The sequence below is a fragment of the Protopterus annectens genome, chromosome 4.part0, assembly GCF_019279795.1.
Source record: "Protopterus annectens isolate FY-2018-M chromosome 4.part0, PAN1.0, whole genome shotgun sequence".
NCBI lineage: Eukaryota > Metazoa > Chordata > Ceratodontiformes > Protopteridae > Protopterus > Protopterus annectens.
Window position 1 is genome coordinate 927016843 of NC_056733.1, and position 21670 is coordinate 927038512.

Here is a 21670-nt window from a genome sequence, read left to right on the forward strand (position 1 = left end):
GATGGTGCTGTTATCTAAGCCCTTGAACAATGCCTTAGACAGGAAGCCACAGCCCTGGTAGAGTTGGCCTTCACCAGAGAGCTCTTTCCATGGAGCATGTAACAAAAGGAAATTGTCTTAGAAATCCAAGAAGAAATAGTCTACTTGGAAACGAGTAAACCCAGAGCCCTGGCATGAAAATTCACAAATAGCTGATCATATTTTCTGACAGCTTTAGTCTTGTCCAGGTAAAATCTAAGTTGTATATGTACATCCAAGGAGTGCAATATCTTCTCACTGTGGTTTTGTGGAGAAGGGAAGAAGGTAGGTAATTGAATGGACTGGTTAAGGGATAACTCATTAACCACTTTTGGCATACAGGAAAGATTTGTTTTCAGGGATAGCCTGTCCTTATCAAAGGCCAAGAAAGGGGTGAAGCCATAAGAGCTTGCAACTCTGACACCCTTCTAGCTGAACTCAAGGCCACTAATAAAACAGTTTTCTAAGAACAATGTTTTAGGGAGGCCGAAGATGTGGGCTCAAAAAGGGCCAGGGTCAATTTTTCTAAAACAACATTAAGGTTCCAAGGAGCAACATTAAGGTTCCAAGGAGGAGGAATAATTTTCCTGAGATGCCTAATGTGGAGGACGCTCTTAAGAAATTGTTTCACCTCAAATCTGGATGATAGAGGCAGACAAGCAAAAATAGCTAACATCTATCCTTTGACAGAAGAATAAACCAAGCTAGCAGACAGCAATTCAGAAATAAGACAGAACCACTAGGATTCCCACTGTTAATGGGTCTTGGCTCTTAGAGAGACGACAGAGTGAAAATCTTTTCCACTTGGAATCTACCATTGGGTTTTCTGGCCTCCTGCAAAACCTTGAGCACATGCTCAGAAAATAGTCGTCAAAGGAATTAGAATCCAATCGCTCACAGTGTCAGCTGTAATGCTGACGAGTGAGTGTGTATCAGGGATCCTTTGTTTTGTGTGAGAAGGCCCACTCTACGGGTAACCTGTGGTGATGGCCTTTGGTTAACTGCAGAAGAATGGGGACCAGTGCTGTCTTCGCCAAAAGGGAGTCACCAGCAAGATTTCTGGTTGATCCTGTTGAATCTTGAACAGGACCTTTGTGATTAGAGGAAGGGGACGGAATGTATACAGAAACATCCCCTTCCAAGAAAAGGAGAGGACATCTACCTTCCAAACCAGAGGACTTGGGACAGTAGCACAAAATTCTGGAAGTTGTCTGTTCAGGGGGGAGGCAAATAAATCTATTTCAGGGATACCCCCATCTGTGGACTATGTCCAGGAACACATCCATATGAAGCATCCGTTCGTGGGATTGAGTCGAACTGCTCAGCGAGTCTGCCACGAGGTTCCAGTTGGAGGGAATGTACACTGCTTGAATAGTGATATGGTAACTGGGCAAGAAATTCCCATGCCAGAAGAGCCAACCTGCAAAGGAGATGGGATTTGGTCTCCCCCTGCTTGTTCACTTACCACAGGACTGTCATGCTGTCTGTGAACAGATTGACAGGGCCTGTTTGCAGACGTAGAAGCAACACTCGCATTTCTCTGATGTTGATGTGTTCTGTTTTCTGGAAAGGAGACAAAAATCCTTAAACTGTAAATCCACCCAAAACAGCCCCCCAGCCCACGTCTGATGTATCTGTGTACAGTTCTAGGACTGGGGTGAGAGGATGCAGAGGCAAGTCCTGGATTTAGGGCTATCTGTTGGATCCACTAGAGCAGTTCCCTCTTTAGACAAGGAATGAGGGGACTCTTTGTACTCTAGTGGGTGAGAATGCTGGGTCCACAGAGATGAGGAACCACTGGAATTTCCTCATGTGTAGTCTTGCCACTGCCACTGGCACCATGGGAATGGTCAAAGCCATGAATCCCAGCACCTTGAGGAACTCTCTGGCCATGATGGAAGTCAAGGGGAGAAGAGAGTGAAAGAAGGACCAAAGGTCCTGCACCTTCTGAGGTGGAAGTAACACTCTCATTAAGTTTGTCTGGATTCAACAACACAGGAAAATGTGGTTCTGTGAAGGGGTTAGGACTGATTTCCTGAAGTTGGTGAGTCCCAGTCTTCTGAGGAGGGAAATGGTGGTCTCCAGATTTTGCAGTAGAGAGTGAGGAGGTGAACCCTGTAAGAGCAGGTTGTTCACGTATGGAAAAATCTGGATACCCAAAAGCCTGCAATGTGTAATCACTGGAGCCAGGCATTTTGTGAACACCCTTGGAGCTGCAGAAAGACAAAAAGGTAAGGCAGAGAATTAAAAATGCCATGGGCCCATTGAAAAACTTAAGAATTTCCTGAACATGGGGTGAATAGGGTTGTAAAGGAAAGCATTTTTATATCTACCCCTGCAGAAGAATAAGAGGGAATACAGTTTGGAGTGTCAGCATTACATTCTGAAGGAAGGGAACTTTAAGAAAGTGTAGAGATGAGATAAATCCAGGATTGGAATCCAGAGGCCATCCTTCCTGGGCACTAAGAAAATTCTTGAATAAAAGCCTTTCCCCCTTGCGGTTTCAGGAACCCTTTGAATACAGCCCTGTTGCCAAAGCTCCCACAGGAGTTTTGGGAAATGGGCCAGCTGCTCTTGGGGGGTTGAAGGATGTCCAAACGAGGGTGGGGGTAGAGTGCCAAACCACAAAGTATTCTTTTTCGATTACAGAAAGAACCCAGGTGTCTTGGGTGATGCTTTTCCAGATCCTGTGAGCGTTTGAAAGGCAAAGGGAAAGAGGGAAAAGAGACACCTGCAGGGTAGTCAGACTCCCTGCTTTGTCAGGAAAGGACCGCCTTTGTTGTGAGGATGCCCGAAAACCCCCAGGCTTCTGTTGTCTCTTGCCTCCTCTGAAAGTTTTACTGGAGGAATGCTGAGTGCAGCTGTGGACAAAGACGGGTTTAGATTGGAAATTGCTACGAACCTTGGCACAGGAAAAACCAAGAAATGTTTCAACTTCTTGAGTTCCTTACTTTTTCCTGTAGGGATTTAGAGAGAGAGATTCTGCTGCTGGATCAAATAAGGCTGAATTATCTAATGGTGCATCTATTAATTTAGATCTAAAGTCACCCTGGAGGGGCAGTAACCTAAGCCAGGAAAATCATCTGAGAACTGAACCAGTAGCAACTGCCCAGGCACAAGTCTCTGCAGCATCCCAGCTGCATTTAATGGAGTGTCTTGCCACTTGGGAGGAAGCTCCCAATACAGACAGGGCAAGGTTTTTCCTTCAGAATCTGGAAGATCTGAAATGGTGCTTGATGACTGAGACAAAAGCTCTAAGGAGCACTTGGGTCATGTGTGCCTGATAACTGAGGGCCCTGAAAGCCAATGTGGCTGAAGTGCAGGCCTTTTTCCCCAGTCTCTCCAGGGTTCTACTTTCTTTGTCTGACGGGAGAAGGGTGGTAGAAGGAAGCATCCTAGATGGTTTACCTGTACCTACAGAAATGACTGCTGGGTCTGCAGCAGGACATCTGACGAGAAATTGGCCATCTTCAAGGACCTTGTAGAAGTCGTCTGGCTTCTTGGGAGTCTGGGCCTGGGAATTTGGGGTTTGGGAAGCATTGTGAAAGGCATCCATAAATGTAGGATGCACTGGTGGAACTGCAGAGGGGCCAGGGACTTCAACTTGTAAAAGTTGATACTATCTTTTTTGGACATCAGAAATTTGGGAGGTGTCCTACTTAAAGTGTTCTCCCATTTTCAGAAGAGTTTCACTAAATAAAATCTCTTCAACAAGGGAATCGGCAACAACTGACTCCTCTCCTCAGGGGAAACATATTCCTGAGGAGAGGGAATCTCTGTTGAATAATCCAAATATTCCTCTTCATCACAGGAAAAATCATCAGAGGAATCATTGTCCTTAACCCTATTCTGAGAAGGAAGGGGAGCAGGAGTAGGAGCAGGCAAAAAAGAAGGTGTCATGAAAGCCTGAAACAAGCTTTGTGAAAAAGTGTGCCAATCTGTTTGGGCCTCTTTAGCAGGGGACAAATGCCTGTTTTTCTTCTTGGCAGGAGAAACAATTTTATGCAATGTCAGAGGACCGGATAAAAGCTTGCATTCAGTAGTGTCCGACTCAATTTTTTCTCTCACTAGAGTTTGTGGTACCATCCTAGTGCCCTCCATAATAGAGCCTAACTTCTCCTACGACATCCTGAATGGATGTCTGTTATACCACCAAAGACAAGGCGGCCTCAGAACTGGACTCTGCCTGTGAATCAGTGCCTGAAGTCGGACGTGACTCTGGGTTAACAACTCGAGAGATGCGTCTGATGGTGAAGGTGCAGTGGAAGCTGCAGGCCTAGGTTTCTTGGCCTTGTGCTTCATCGGCTCGGCATCGGACCAAGAGGTACCTTCCATACCCTTATCTAACAACTTAAGCCATTGGTTCTCTAAATAGATAGCAACAAAAGTGAGCCTGCTTCTGAGGGTCCTGGGTATGAAGGCCTGGCAAATACTACAGGACGTATGGTCATGGCTAGGCTCTAATACTGTAGAGGACGGTCCTTATGGAGAATGTGTCTTCCAGACTGGCACTTGTCCTTCTTGGATGATATAACCAAAACAGTACTAAACAGAAAATGTTCCCAATGGGGCACTTATCTGAAAAACAAAACTTAAGTCACAATCACTGAAATGACCAGACAGATGGTCGGAATGGCGTTCTGACTGGAGGCAGAAAAGTTCAGAGGATGGTATGTGCATACGTTGCTTTTATGGCCTAAATCCGACTGCAGACTACGTATGATGCACCGCATACCCTTGAGTAGTATAAGACTGCTGTATACTGGCTGACATTGGGTCGCCTTCTGGTGGGTAGATCTCAAGTTATGAATACTGCAGTAACTGAACAGAAGGGCATCCTCTGAGACAACTGTATCATGGAATAACAATTCTTGGTACTAATAAATACGGTTACTAGTGTCCCAATATAACTGCCACTTCCTCCTTGTAATGTCATCAGAAAGGAAGTTGCCGTGAGTGCATAATGTAAAAAATCTTTATCACAACATAAGCAGCAGCAAACAAATACTGGTCAGACACTGACCATCAATGCAAACACATGGCAGTAAACAAAGGGACGAGGGAATGGAACTTCCTTTCCTCCTCTCCTTAAAGGCTTGGTGTGCTGACAGAAAGGTATCCTTCCACAGAGGACTACTGAACAAGTGTCACTGAATGGAGAGCTCCTAAGTGGAGGGATGTTCTTACAGCAGTAAATTAACAGACATCTTCAACTTGTCTGCAGCACTTAACTTCTGCTTTCTTAGCCAACTTAAGATGATTTACATCAAATACAGAACATTCACCTGACAAAGGCCACTGGCTGGGGGGACTGCAAGACTAGTATAAGCAGGCCCCACATAAAGATGTACCATGTACAACAGCAATGCTGTGTATCCATTGATAGCATGGTTACATGTCAAAATACTGAAAAAGACATGAACTCAAACTTCAACACGGTTACATTAGAACACCCCTCACCAAAGAAGAAGCAAAAGATTAAATGACATGCCAGATCTGAGTAACCAGGAATGTAACTCCCTCTCTTTCTTTCCTCTTCCTCTTTGCCACTGACAATGCCAACCATTGGTACCCTCCCTTAACAGGTCAAGGCCATTCACCCTTCATCTCAGGAACAAACCTTATACATACACCAAGAGCTATTTTTACCAACTTGGGTGGTCCTGCTTGTATTGATTCCTTGCGTATTGACCATGCCTTCTTTCTCTGGTCAAGATGGTGGTACTACAGCAGCAGTGTGATTTAGCTGGGACCACTCTCTCTGACACAGGATGGGCTCACCCTTCATCCATGACCTTGCCACTAAAAGTCTGGCTGCTAAGGACATGGTCAGGGCTTCATCCATCTAAGCTACTGGTGGCAGTGCATCTTTCTCTGTGCTGAAAATGAGAAGCAGACCCTCCAAAAACCTTGTACTGGATTTTGTGAAATTTATAAATATTTTGTCTCTGTTTATTTCATTTTATGTAAATGTTTCTTGTCAATATTACTATCGTAATTTTTAGTCTTTGTATTAATTAGTGGGTTTTTTTTTTTTTGGCATGTCTGTAATTGTAATTTGAGCTTTTCTCCTCGGATCTCCACTGAAAATGGGCCTTTGGCTCAGTTGGACCAAGCCAGTTAACAAATGACAATAAATATAAATAAATAAATAGTGAAAACTGCTGTAACAGACACTGCTTCAGAAAGGCAGCAAGTAAAATAAATAAAGACATAAGAAATGACTGCTTTAGAGTCTTCAGAGATGAACAGGTTTCATTTGATGACATTTTGACATGAAGACACAAACAAACTCTGTTTAAACAACAGTATAAGATATACCTACTAATGTCTATAACTTTCAGGCATAACACAGCCTATAAACCCCAGTACACACATCCTAACAATGACTCATTCGATCGTATGTACTCTGGTTATTTCAGCAGCAATGTTAACGGCCTCACTACACATCTTAAATGTCCACTGCAGTGATGTCACCAGCCTTCTTATGGCTGTGAACATTACTACGGTCACAGAATCAACTGTCTCACTACAGTTTTAAAGAGGTATTCATCAGGTTCATGAAAACCTGCCTCACAAATGACTCCGCTGAGGCTGATGCATTAGGATGATTGATGAAAGGGTTTATGACTTTCTTCAAGATCTGGTGACTTCAGAAGTATATAATAAACAGAGTGCAGCCCCACTTATGAGGATGTGTGTCTTCAGCCTCCATGCAACAAATCTTTCATCAGTAGCCTGTTGATGTATGACTCCTAATCATATGGACATGGGGGTTAAGGGATGGCATAATGGTTAAGGTGTTTACCTCACACACACAAGGTGCAGAGATTGATTCTCACTTTGATCCCTGTCTGGTTCCTGGCTGGGTGTGTAACAGTCAACAGACTGACAAGTACTTAACTATAAACACATGAATCTGACAAGACAATGAGTCTGCAAAACAAAATTAACTGCATTCTCTAGCAAAGTCGCACGGACTTACTACTGCTCGAATAACTTTCTAGCAGCAAAGTCCACAGGCCTTGCTGCAACTTTCATGGTCCATTACTCAGAAATTGCAATGGTTCTCCTACAGCTTCAGTGTTTGTATCTTGCAGTGTCAGCGGCCTTGATACAGTCCAGAAGCATTACTTATCAAATTACCACTCTGCTCTCATGTAGCAGACACTGCATGTGAGAGGACAACTGACAGAGATGAGCTGTGATATTCCAAACAAATTTATCAGACAGTGACAGCTTTCGCTCTCAAGATGCCTGATGAGGTGCCACGTTACATAAACCAGGTACAAATCCTCCACTACATAATGTGTGGGTTACTGGATGCCTTGGCCAACACCTCAGACATGTCACCACCAAGGCAATTAGAGCTATCTATACATACAGCTGTTTACAGATTCTCCAAAACCTCTGCCTCTGTACTGTGGACCACTAACAAATTCAAAATGACAAATAATGCACTAAACTGGAAACAAGAGGAAGTCCAACCCACTGTAAGAGATTCACAACTTACAAACCTGAGCAACCAACCGAAACCACAGTACAACAACTTATGTAACACCCATCCACCCACCCAAACAAAAAGTCAAGTCAGTACTATTACGTGTGTACAAATTAGTACAACCACAATAAAATAAAACTAGTTTTACTCATTTCCTGAAAAGGAAAGGAAGACAATGATTTCAAAGGGAGAAACAGGAAACGTTTCAAAGACAGGCAAGAGATTTTTAAGAAATGGATAACTGGATTGCCATGGCACTGCAGTCAGGTAATCAACTAATATGTATCATCTTTTCAATATGTTACCTTAGTTACAAATGATTATTACTTATTAACTGTTTATACCTGTTACAGATATGGTCATACCTGTTGTAGAAGCATGAACAGTTACATACTCATCACAAAGTAAAGAATGTACTGAGAGAAAACCACCTTAAACAAGGGACATAAACCACAATATGTGCAACTGTGTCTAGACATGTACGGCAATATGTGCAACTGTGTCTAGACATGTACGACAATATGTGCAACTGTATCTAGACATGTACGACAATATGTGCAACTGTATCTAGACATGTACGACAATATGTGCAACTGTATCTAGACATGAATAACAATATGTACAACTATATCTCGACATGTACGACAACATGTGCAACTGTATCTCGACATGTACGACAACATGTGCAACTGTGTCTAGACATGTACGACTATATGTACAAGGTATCTAGACATGAATGACTATGTACAACTGTATCTAGACATGTACGACTATATGTACAACTGTATCTAGACATGAACGACAATATGTGCAACTGTACTTCGACATGTACGACAATATGTGCAACTGTCTAGACATGTACGACAATATGTGCAACTGTATCTAGACATGTACGACTATATGTACAACTGCATCTAGACATGAATAACAATATGTGCAACTGTATCTAGACATGTACGACTATATGTACAACTGTATCTAGACATGGACAATATGTGCAACTATATCTCGACATGTACGACAATATGTGCAACTGTATCTAGACATGTACGACAATATGTGCAACTGTATCTAGACATGTACGACAATATGCGCAACTGTGTCTACACATTCTACTCTCTCCTGCTGCAAAATACTTAAATATTTGTGTGTTCACCAAGAGTTCTGCTTTTCTGGTTTAACTTACCTGCTGAGAAGGTGTGGAAAGAGCTGTGATCAGCTTGGCCACAATTGGCTTCACTTTGGGATCATCTTTGTCCAAGTGTTTTGCAAGAGAGCCCATGAGAATGACTACACTCTGACGGACTGCATCATAACTGGCATCGTTGGGAGCATTTCTCAAAAACTCCTCAAACACAGGTAGCAATGTGTTAACATTATCCTACCAAAAAAAGGAAAACAGAACTTTAAACCATTACAAACGCACCAATTTCAACAAACACCAGTCAGGAAGCATTACAACATGAAACATAAGCAGCAGCCCCACCCCCTTTTTTTCATCTGCTTTGATTTTGCTTTATATAGGAAAAAGCATCACAGATACAGTAAATATTGTTCTACGATGCCATAACATATACTTGTATAAACATACTCACCCCGTAACCACAGATGTTCGATCAAGATCACTGCTGCAGTATTAATCATGATGTACTACTTACAAGGCATGCAGATCTCTGTCCTTAAATGCTGACTAAGAGCTTTCAAGCATCTTCCAAATTGTGGACAGCAGCAAAAAATACTGCATAAAAGGGAGAGGTGTCCAAGTTATCACCAGTTCTGTCTAATTTTATGGGGGGGGGTTACTAAAATGGTGATATTCGAGTACACTTACTAACAGAGCTCACCAAGTCAGCCTGAAAGTTTATACTGCCCTAAAGAACAAATGCAAGATCCAAAAGGACAGGGTGCATCACAGAAAAGGAAAGGATTTTCCACCAAAACTAGTGCTGCATCAAAGATTGTGTTAGGCATGGAGCGATGGAGCAATGAATGCAAAGGTGATCCTACATGGACATTTACAATTATGGTGACCATCGCTTACGCAACTATAACATGCGCATCTTAAAAACCACTACTGTACTACCATTCATCTCGTATGTAAGAGTTGCAAAGTTGTAATTGATCAGGCCATAGATCTAGAGATTGAATGCATACAAGCTCTACACTAGTGTTGTGTCAAAGCTTGTGTTAGGCTTTCTAGCATATTTAATTCTTAGGATCTCAGATGGGATATCTCAAAGAAAGGTGTGCTTAGAAAGTCTTCTGGATTCGACTAACACATGGGGAATGGGTGTAAATCTGCTCAGGTGATACGCCACAGCATTCTGTGCTGACAGGCAATTAGCAGACGTGAAGGGCATTTTGGTCTGATGCCAGACAAAAGGCCATCATGGCAAGCCTGCAAAAGGATGAAAATGCACGTCTTCCTGTTTGATGAAGCACTGCACAGACATGGCACTTGCTGTGATCAGAGGGCTCCAAGCTTCGAGACTGGTCTGAAGGACATAAAAAAATAGCTAGCATCTTCCTGTTAATGTGCCAGGACTAGTCCCTCTTGTTTCAGGTGTCCTAAACCTTGAGTCATCTGTGTGTACAGACTTCAAAAATGCTCAGAGGTATACAAAGTTAAGGTGCAGACCACCTTGGGCAACAGAAATATATCTTTGGGTTGGGCCCTGACCTGAGCAAAATGTATGTAAATTCTCTGTGGATGAGCAGGACACAAAGTAAAGATGCTGGTAATAGATACTTAATGTAACTACCTCGGGTGCAGCCTTGTTAAGGGGACGTAAGAATGGAGGTCAACATGTACCACAGAGGTGTCAGAACAGCTCTTTCCTGTCATGGATGCTTGCAGATTAGCCTAAGAAAGAACTGAGCATTTTCTAGAAGGTACACCTGCAATTATCTGTCAGGAAGGCACAGATAATTTTTTCCTTTCAGTTCGGCTAATCAACCACACTGTTTCAAAATGAGTCTCTCCAAATTTGTCTCATAGGAAAATACCATGATGAAAGAACTTTAAACATACAAGAAATCTCCCTGAAAACAGACAAACCAGACACTAAAATGGATAACACTGAACAGGATTGTAACAAACAAGTGTTCTAAGGAATTTATATCAGATGATCAAATTCCAGGAAAACTGAACTTCATATAGTCGAGACCATACTTTTGACTTTTCCAAAAACTTAAAGCATTTGTATGCAGATTGCGGTACCAGTGGGGATAGTGGAATTTGCCCTTTTCCTCAATGTACTGCAATCTTGGAGTTGGCACATATATAATTTGCAGGGGGTGCAGAGAAGTTTGCCCCCACAAAAATGTAGATGTTTGTTGTTTTGAGTTTTGGAAAGTTGAACATATCGTCTCAACCATATGAAGTCTGAGTTATCGAAAACTTGATATTCTGACAAACCCATTCAAAGAGATATGGAAAAACAACAGTGTTAAAATTAGTGCACTTGAAGCCTTAAATAACTGAAGGAAGACTCGGAGAAAGAATCTCAAACTGAATTGTTTCTGAAACAAAACACTTGGTTACCTAGAGAAAACAGAGAAAGGAAGAATAACCTAAGAATACATGGAGTACCACAGAACATGGAAGGTGGCAACAGGACAACTTTCTTACTACATGGATCCCCAAAATTCAATTTACCAGAGTGCCATCCTATGGTATATAAAGTGATATTTTACCTTCACAGGAGTCAATGAACTGGATTGGAATAAGCCTTATGAGATAAGCTGAAATATCTACTATGGAAGGACAAATGAGGAAAAAAAAAAATTTTTTTTTTAACTAGCACCAGAAAAACAAAGAACAAAAATCCATACAGAGAAACAGCTAATACAGTCACAGTATTAAAAGCAGAGCAAAACTTTTAAGTGTTTTCGTAATTGTAATATTGCTTCATCAGACCATAACATCAAAAAGCACAAGGAGTACTTAAATAACTCAAGCACCCAAAGCAATTATTCAATTAACCAATCACTTTGAAACTAAAATCATGAGGCAAACTGAAACAGTTCACCTCCTAGGTTTTCTTGCTTTGAGCACCAGTTTTAAGGAGATGGAATCATTAAGTTCATGACCCCTATGTGCACTAAGTTTAAAAATCCAGCGAAGTTCAAGTCGCTCCATTTCATTGATCACATCACCCATCCTAACATCTTCCTGCATAACCTCAAGAACCTTAAAAAACTATATTCAGCCCCTTCACTGTTGATATGCTTAGCCAATGCACTACAGTCAAAACCCTTCCTTGCACAGTAATAATGATCTCCAACACATTCTCTCAGCCACCTTTCTTGCCCATGTAGAATGCACAACATATCTTACAATGGGCAAGATATACTACATTTTTAGTATTGCAATCTGTTGTTGCCCTCACATGAAAAATCTTCCCATTATATGTTTAAAGATCAGTGATTCATCTAGGTAGTCACAAAAAGAACAACCATTACAACATTTAGCACCTACCATACCCTCCCTAATCCCTAGATTGCCATCCTTAGGATAGCATAATCTTTGTTTTAGCGTTTTCTTGTTCTTATAACAGAACTTAGGTCTGGACCCTACAATCCCTGCAACCATCTCATCGATCTGTAGAATACGCCAATTTTGCCTAATGACATTCTTCACTCTAAAGTTATCACTACTATAAGTCAAATTCATGGCTAAACCATTGTTGCGCCTGAGCTTATTTCGCTATTCAGCACATGGAGAAGAGAAATAGGATCTAGTCTTAGTAGTCCTACTCTTAACTGAATAACACGTCCCATCAACTTCAAATTCTCCATAACCCCTATTCACAAAATCTAATTTCACCTGCTTAAGACTCTTCTAAAACTCCTGAGAATCCAAAGAGTCACGAGGTCCGCAAGGCTTGTCCCTTCACTACATTTGAGAACACATCTCTAGGATGCATGCTACTCCTGTGTACATATGACAGACGATAAAGTACAGTTGTGTATACTTACCATAAATGTAGATGTTTGAGTGTACTCACTGCTGCAGTCATCACACTTGGGTTATCCTGCCAGGGGTAGCCCTCAGTCGTCGCAAATACCAGAGGCTTAGTATTTCTCTATTGGTTGCTGTTGCTCCAGGACTGATGTCAGGTCGTCAGTGGTATAAAAACAGGCAGCTGACACCATTACATCAGTTTTTCTTGCCCTAACTGTCAGGAGCCCCCAAACAGGGAGCTAGGTTATGGTGGAAGAACACCACCAGTAGAAATTAAATACTGAAAATTCCCTGGAAGGGGAGAGGAAGAGAGAGAGAAGGGGGATGGAGGGTGGGAAACCAGGACTGCAACAGTGAATACACTCAAACATCTACATTTATGCTAAGTGTACACAACTGTACTATGTTCGTGTTTCACTGTTGCAGTCATCACACTTGGGTTGATTCCCCAAGCTGAAGAAAAGGGTGGAGGCAGTCAAGAAGACTGGGGGCTGGCTAGGATGCCCTGCAAGACTGCAGTGGCAAAGCCTAGCCTAGATTTGGAGAAGATAGGAAGGTGGTAATGCCTGGTGAAGGTATGAACAGAAGTCCATGTTGCAGCCTTCAGGATGTCCCTGGTGAGGACTCCTCTGAGAAAAGCTGCAGAGATGGAGGTTGCCCTGGTGGAATGCGTCCTGACCCCCTTTGGGGGGCGGTTTCCTGTGCTGTTTGTTGCAGAAATGGATGCAGTGTGCTATCTATCTGGAGATTGTTTGTTTGGATACGGCCTTGCCCTCTGGCCCTGCTGTGAAGCTGACTAGCAATTGGTCAGTTTTTCTAAAAGATTTAGTCCTATCCAGATAGAATCTGAGCTGTCTATGTACATCTAGAAAGTGCAGAATCCTTTCCCTCTTGTTTTGTGGGTTAGGGAAAAAGGTGGGCAAATGAATGGATTGGTTGAGAGCCAAACTGGACACCACTTTAGGCATGAAGGATGGGTCGAGTCCTGAGGGAGACCCTGTCAGCATGAAAAATGATGAAGGGCTCTACAGCCATGAGTGCTTGTAGCTCTGAAACCCTTCTAGCTGAAGTGATGGCCAGAAGCAAGGCTGTTTTCCAAGAGAGGAATTTTAACATGGCTGAAGCTGCAGGCTCAAAGGGGGGTAGGGTGAGCTTTTCCAACACAAAGGTAAGGTCCCAAGCTGGGGTAGGAGCTCTTCTGGGTGGCCGTAAGTTGTTAGCCCCTCTTAGGAACGGTTTTGATGAGAGGGTGTGAGAAGGGAGGTGGCTCTGTGCTATAATGAGCAGAGATGGCAGAGGCATGAATTTTAACAGAAGAGAAGGATAAACCCCTGTGTAGTAGGGTCTGCTAGGTAATCCAGGATGAGAGGTACGGAGGGCTGTGCTGTTTCGGCTCCCTTAGCCTGGATCCAGGTGCAAAACCTTTTCCACTTGTCAGCATAGGATTTTCTAGTGCTGGGGTGTCTAGCCTCACGTATAACATCCAGGACTTATTTGCTTAGGTTGGCAGCTTTAGGAGAGGTCAGGGAATAAGCCAGGCTGCCAGGTTCAGGGTCTGCAATTGTGGACGCATGAATTCTCCATTCTTCTGGGTCACGAGTGTTTGGATCTGAGGTAGGTGCCATGGTGGCAGGGGTGACAGGCTGCGCAGCAGTGGGTACCAATGCTGACATGGCCAGTCTGGGGCAATCAAGATTGCCCTTAGTTTTTCCTCCCTTATTTTGGGAAGCACCCTTGAAATGAGTGGTACAGGGGGAAATGTATAGATCGAGAGGTTTACCCATTGGAAGGCTAGAGTATCCACTTTCCAGGGCTTGCTGTGGGGTTCCCTGGTGCAGAATTTGCTGAACTGAAGATTGGAGTGGGAGGCAAAGAGGTCCACCTTCGGGGTGCCCCATTTCTGGGTTACAAGGATGAAGGTTCTGTGATCTAGCTGCCACTCTTGTGGGTCTAGCAGGCGTCTGCTTGTCTGCCAGAGAGTTTAGGGAGCCTGGCAGGAATTGTGCTAGCAGGTGTATTTGCATGGCTGAGGCCATGTGCCAAAGGGTCATGGAGAGCCTGCAGAGAGGATAAGAGTGAGTCCCCCCCCTGCTTGTTGATATACCACATCACTGTGGTGTTGTCTGTTTTGATCACTAGAGGCCCCGGGGAGAGTAGGGGTCTGAAAGCTGTCAGGGCGTGCTAAACAGCTATCATCTCTTTTTGGTTGATGTGCAGATGTAATTGATTTGGGCTCCAATGGCCCTGAATGCACCTGCCGTCCAGGTGTGCACCCCAGGCATAGTCTGATGCGTCTGTGGTGAGGGTCTGGGCGGCGTGGGGTTGTGAGAAAGGAAGTCCCTTGTTGTGGTTGTATGCTGCTGCCCACCAAAGAAAATATTTCCTTAGACAGGGTATCATAGGTATGATATTTTCCAGGTCTTGAGAGTACGCCAAAGGCTTTTTAGGTATCATTGTAGTTCCCTCATATGCAGTCTGGCATATGGAATGAGTAGAATGCAGGAGGCCATGAACCCTACAGCTTGCAGGATTTTCTTTGAGGATAACTGGGTTCTGGTGGCTAGTTGAGAGAAGTAGCCTGTCAGGTAGGCTTGTTTTTCTGGAGCAAGGAATGCCATCTGGGATGGTGTGTCCAGGCTTGCTCCCAGGAGTACAATTTTTTGTGTGAGGACTAGTTTTGATTTCTTTTCGTTGATAGTATACCCCAGGGAGGTCAGTAGGTCCTTTACAAAGGTCAGGTGCTGTAACAGCTTTTCCTGACTGTTTGCCTGGATCAGACAATCATCTAAGTAGAGGTAAATTTGAATATTTCTTTGTCTGCAAAAAACAATGGCTGAAGCCAGGCATTTTGTGAAAACTCTGGGAGCAGTGGATCAGCCAAAGGGGTAGTGCAGAGAACTGAAAGTGCATAGATCCTGCCCTGAAACGTAGATATTTCCTGCAAGATTCCCTGATTGGGATGTGTAGATAGGCCTCTTTTATGTCTAGGGTGGCTAACCAAGCATCTTTGGATAACATAGGAAGAAGCTGCTGGAGGGTGAGCATTTTGAATTTTGGTATCACCAGAAAGGTGCTTAGAATGTATAGATCGAGGATTGGGCACCAGGTGCCCTCTTTTCTGAGTACCAGGAAGAGTCTGGAATAGAAACCTTGGCCTATCTGGTCTGCAGGAACATGCTGTATTGCCCTCATGGAGAGCAAGGAATGGACTTGCTTTCTGGCCTTTGCCCACTGGTTTGGAGGAAGATCTGGGAGCCCTTTTGGGGTTGGGCAGTGTGTGGAAATAAAATCTGTATCCCTGGGTCACTATGTTGAGGACCCATAGGTCATCAGTAATACAGGCCCAGGTGTTTGCATGAAAGGAGAGTTTTCCTCCTAGGGGGCAAAAGCAGGTGGGCAGAGGTAAGGGGTGGAGGTGTAAAGTCATTGTGAGTTCTTACCATAAGGGAGTGGCTTAATACTCCCTGTTTTTGAAGAGGAGGAACTCCATTGCTTAGATTTCTGCATTCCCTGGGACTGCTGTCTGGGAGGGGGGGGGGTCTGCTTTCCCTGGGTCTTGGCTGAGATGGCCTGCAGGGGGCTGGAAAGGACCAGTGCTTGGATGGGCAATGCCTACTGAACCTCGGAGGCTGGACCTGTAAAAAGTCCAACTGTCTGCATAGATTTAGCTTTTTCTTCCATCTTTTTTAAGACCTCTTCTGCCTTGGTGCCAAACAAACTGTCTCTGTTCAATGGTGCGTCCAATAATTTTCATTTGACATGGTCTGGCAAGGTCTGTTCCTTAAGCCAAGCATGCCTTCTAAGGACAGAACCAGTGACTGCTGCCCTGCAAGATGCTTCTAGGGTGTCAAAGCCACATTGCAAGGTGTGCTTAGTAACTTAGCTTGCAGAATGCACAAACTCTTGTAATTCTTTATTTTCTGCACAAACAGGAAAGGAAGATATTTTTTGTTTGAGAAGTTCCATGGTATGCTGCTGCTATTTCAGCATGTTTAACTGACATTTTAGTGCTCTAACAGCAAGAGTTGCAGAGGTGTATACTTTTTTACCCAATCTGTCTAAAGCTTGGGAATCCCTGTCTGAGGGGATGGGATTCTTAGCTGAGGTTGCTTTAATTCCTTTAGGTCCTTGGGAGATGACCTCTGGGGCAGCAGTAGGATTTTTGAAAAGGAATTTGTGAGTCAGGGACTCTGTAGTACCAGTCAGGTTTCCTGGGAGCAGGAGGAAGGGTGTCAGGAGTCAAACTGGATTCCAGAAAAACATCATCCACAACATCCAGGACAGGAGGAATGGCTAAAGGTCTGTGCTGTGGTAAATATAAGAATTCCCTGAGTCTCTTTTTTGACTAAGGATAGTCCTGACATTCCCATTGGAAATGCTTCCTTAAAGTATGTAGGGTTTTACCAAATGAAAAATCCTCGGGAGGAGAAGCAGAAGGAATGGATTCCTCTGCATCAGAATCCTCATAAGCAGAGAGGGATTGCATGTCTTCATATTCAGAAACCTCAAAGTCATCGGACTCCTGTTCAGATAAAACTACTGGGGACAAGTCTCTTCCTTTTGGAAGGGGTGAACTGGTTTCCCCTAATAAAAATAAGGTCTTCTGCCATTTTAAGCATTTGAGATTGAGGCATGGAAGCAGGTGCCCGAGCTTGGGTCGTTTTTTTAGGCATAGCTCGCCTGGGCCTTAGAAACCCGGTAGTTTTAGAAAGAACTGAAGACGCAAAAGAAGTTGTCTGTTTGTGTCAAGTATCGTCAGTGTGAAGAACTTCCTCGGAAGTCGGTGCGGCTCCGGACCCATCCAATGTAGAGACAGCCACAGGATACTTAGTCGAAGAAGAGTCTTGCGGCATACCGAACTCCGAACGGGTCTCGGTGGCAGCCTGCGAATCCACAGAAGTGGGCATCGGGGCTGCGAAAGCACCTCACGGAGGACCGGAGAACTAATGACTAGCTTAACGGAAGTGTTGTCGGCAGTTTTGGACTTGTGTGGTCTGAATCTGTCTTTATCCTTATGTTTTTTTGGAAGATCGGTAGTCAGATGGCTTACTGAAGCCATATCGGAATATGAGGACTGAGTGCGAAAATATTTACTTGAACTCACAAAGCCCTTCCGTTTCTTCCCTTCACTGAACAGCTTGTAAAGATCATCTTCACAAGTTCGTAAAAATATGCCCAACACAGGCTGGCTCTTTGGTACAAAAACACTAGGCTTTTTATATAATTCAACAGCATTATTAAATTCAACATAACCAAACAGCAATTTAAAGAAATATTCCAAATAAACATCCTCAATTCAATCAAAGTGTCAGAAATATCAGCACCACCTGATGGAATAAAGGATAGTCCCTAATTCAAATCATTATGTTCTAAATCACTTAAACATCGGTTGGAAATGTTCCAAACTAGTTCATATCTGTTGCTGTCCACATCTTTTTTAAAGTTCTTACATTTGGCTCCTGTGGTGGTTGTTTTCTCTTCTGGCCACTGCGATTGAACTCCCGTTCCATAGATTTTAACCTGCTGCTGCAGAACGGCAAGGGTAAAGCTGGAAAAACCTGTTCTTTACTTTGCTGCAGTGTCATCCTTCTAACAACTTGTTCAGCCTCCGTTACTTTCATAGGCAATACAGAGGCATTTTCTAAAGATAATCCAGGCGCATTAGGTGTAAAGTAAACCAAAGTACTAGTCGGCAGAGGGGAGATATCCTCTCTCACTAAAATGTATGCTGCCTTACTTCCGTTACTGCTCCTGGGGCGTGTTCCCGGACATTCTCCCTCGGCCACGTAAAAATGTGGTTATTCTTAGTCATTCATATCTCGGGAGATATTCTTTTTCTTTTGCTGTAGTAATTTCCTCTCCTATGTAGAAACCCGATCAATAAGTTCATTGACATGCAATTCGGACATACCTCTGCCAACCATGCCACATAATTTACTATGCTGTTTCCGTATTCTTTCATTTAATTCACACTCAACCGGGGAAAAAATTCTCAGTCATTTTATATATGCAAAACTTGTTTCTAAGTTAATCTGCCGCCATCTCACCAGGAGGTCAGGATAAGAGTCGCTAAAGCTAGGCATATTAAGGACCCTAAGACCTCTCGGGATGACTCTCAGACCATTACAAGCCTCCAAATGAAATCTCTGTCACTGAAGTCTTTTGAAACGAAACAAGTCATTCTCTAAACTCCTGATCAAATCACAAAATTTCAGAATCTCACCTACATCGGGTAGACCATCAATTTTACCCAGTTGTGCATCATCTGCAAGTGGTGGATTCTTCTGGAAACACATGAAGCTAACCAAGTGTTCGTTCTTTTGTTGTACCAAGGCAGTCAGCAGCTCACAGTCAGGCATAGATGAAAATACCTTCGGCATGCTCACCGGGGTTTAAAGAACCAGGCACAAACCAAATAAATCCAATAGTGACAAAACCTCCGGTAATGAACTGCATGGAATAACTTGCACCAGAAAAAGAAAGAACAAAAATCCGTGCAGAAATGCAGCTGAAACTGTCCAAGTATTAAAAGCGGAGCAAAACTTTAATAAAAAGTAAGCACTTTTGGAATTGTAACATTGCTTTATCAGACCATAACATCAAAAAGCACAAGGAGTATTTCAATATCTCAAGCACCCAAAGCAATTACTCAATTAACCAATCACTTTGAAACTAAAATCATGAGGCAAACTGAAACACGGTTCACCTCCTAGGTTTTCTTGCTTTGAGCACCAGTTTTAAGGAGATGGAATCATTAAGTTCATGACCCCTATGTGCACTAAGTTTAAAAATCCAGCGAAGTTCAAGTCGCTCCATTTCATTGATCACATCACCCATCCTAACATCTTCCTGCATAACCTCAAGAACCTTAAATAAAAACTATGTTCAGCCCCTTCACTGTTGATATGCTTTGCCAATGCACTACAGTCAAAACCCTTCCTTGCACAGTAATAATGATCTCCAACACATTCTCTCATAACAACATGTATGAACAACAGATATGAACTAGTTTGGAACATTTCCAAATGATGTTAGAGTGCTTAGAACGTAATGTTTTGACTAAGGGACTATCCTTTATTCTGTCAGGTGGTGCTGATATTTCTGATACTCTGACTGAATTGAGGATGTTTATTTTATTTTACATTTGTTAAACGGGATGGTCCGACTGGATACATGTCCATTTTCAGCGGAGTCCCGGGGAGAAAAGCTCCAAGTTACATATACATATTACAAATACTAGGAACATTGCACTTAGGTTATAGGCACTACAAAAATACATAGTCCAATAATTGAGGTTACAGACATACAAGTATATTGCAGACATAGTAATACAACCATCCATGAGGCCTGAGGCTTACATTTCAATTCAAGTAATTGGTATTGATAACATATTACTTTGGGTTTAAGATAATTTACGCAATCAATACATTTATTAGCTTTCATGAAGATTATCCCTGGTTAGATGAAGAGGGATGGACGGGTAAGGATATTTATTAAAAGCGAGGTGGAGAGATGTGTGGGGTACTAGTCAGGGTTGGTATAGGGACATATCCAGTGTGATATGAAGTGGCTTTTAAGTTTGTATTTGAATATCCTTGGTGAAGACTCTAGGGTAAGGTCAGCTGGTAGTGAGTTCCAGTTTTTACCGACAGAGTTGGCGAAGAGGGAGTCACCTGCAGCATGGTTGGATTTGATTGTAAGTACTAGGAGTTTAGTGGATGAGCAGAGTGTTCGATTGTTGCTGTAGGGGCAGATTATGTTACTTCGGGCTGGAGTAATTTCCGTATAGTGGAGCATTTTATGGGCAACTATGAGCTGGTTGAGCTGTAGGAGGTGGGGCAGTTCCAGCCAGCCCAGGAGATTTAAGTTCTGGCAGTGGTGGGTACGGTAGGGTGTGCCAGTTGCAAATCTGGCAATGTGGTTGTAACATGATGACAATTTATTAAGATCGGTTTTGCTCAGGTGGGAGAAGAGAGGGGAGGCATAAAAAAGGGTAGATAGAAGATGGGAGAGGGTGCTTGCAATTCTAGCCTGTGGGGTGAGGAATGATTTGATCCTATACAGACTACCAATTTTTTTACTGATAGTTTTTATAGTTTGATTGATGTGAACATCAAACCTGAGGTTGTTGTCGATCGTGACACCCAACAGTTTAGTTTGGGTTGCTGGGGAGATGATGGTACCATTATTAGCTGTTATGTTGAACAGTGGGAGAGGTGGTCCTATACGTTGGAGTGAAGAGAAGTAACTTCGTTTTGTTGAGATTTAGCATTAGACGTTGGTTTAACAGCCATTTTTCAACCTTGTGGAAGGTGCTTTGGGTTATTGTGGTAAGATTTGCTGGGGTGGTGGCAGAGCAGATCAAGGTTGAGTCATCTGCATACTGAATGCAGGTAGCCTCTGGAATGACTGTGCTAAGTTCATTTATAAAGATGGAGAAAAGAAGGGGACCTAGTATTGAGCCCTAGGGACCTCCAAGTCTGATGGGGAGGAGTGAGGAGAGTTTACCCTGCCACAGTACTGCCTGTTGCCTGTCTTGTAGGTAGGAGTCAAACCATTGGAGGGCCTGTTTAAGTTGTAGGTCTCCAAGCTGTTCATTAGCATTTTGTGATCCATCATGTCAAAGGCCTTGGATACGTCTAGGAAGAGAGTGGAGGTCAGTATGTTATTGTTACGGTTGTGGTTTATAGTGTTTGTGAAAGAGAGGAGGCCTGTTGTGGTGTTGTGATTAGGCCTAAAGCCATGTTGCGAGTTGGATAGTAGTTTGTTCTGTGTGAGATATTTCATGAGTTGAATATGAACACACTTCTCCATGATCTTAGCTAATGGTGACATAATAGCTATGGGCCTGAAGTTTGGCAGTTCAGTGGAACTGCCCCCCCTTGTGAAGAGGTATGACGTGAGATTTTCCATATGTCGGGGATGATGGCTTCAGATATGGTTCAGTTGATAAGGACAGAGACGGGGTATGCAATTGCATCTGCAGCCTTTTGTAAGTAGTCAGTTGGGAGGAGGTCGGCAGCCAGGGTTGGTTGGTCTTTGTTTCCTAAGTAGGGTCTTAATGAGTTGAGTGAAGACTGGTTGGAGACTGAAGGGAGTTATGGCTTTGGAACTGGTTACGTTTTGATTAGAACCAGTGGGTGTGAGTTGGCTTGCTAAAGTTTGGATGGTTTCAGTGAAGAAGG

General features: G+C 43.2%; 1 protein-coding gene across 1 annotated transcript in view; it reads right to left on the reverse strand.

Annotated features, from left to right (window-relative positions):
• Positions 1-21670, reverse strand: part of GCN1 (GCN1 activator of EIF2AK4) — a gene marked incomplete in the record, with an annotated part of 2100248 nt that overhangs the window by 961326 nt on the left and 1117252 nt on the right. Inside the window, 1 exon segment of the mRNA XM_044068902.1 lies at positions 8706-8900. Within this exon segment, the coding sequence (XP_043924837.1) occupies positions 8706-8900 (195 nt within the window).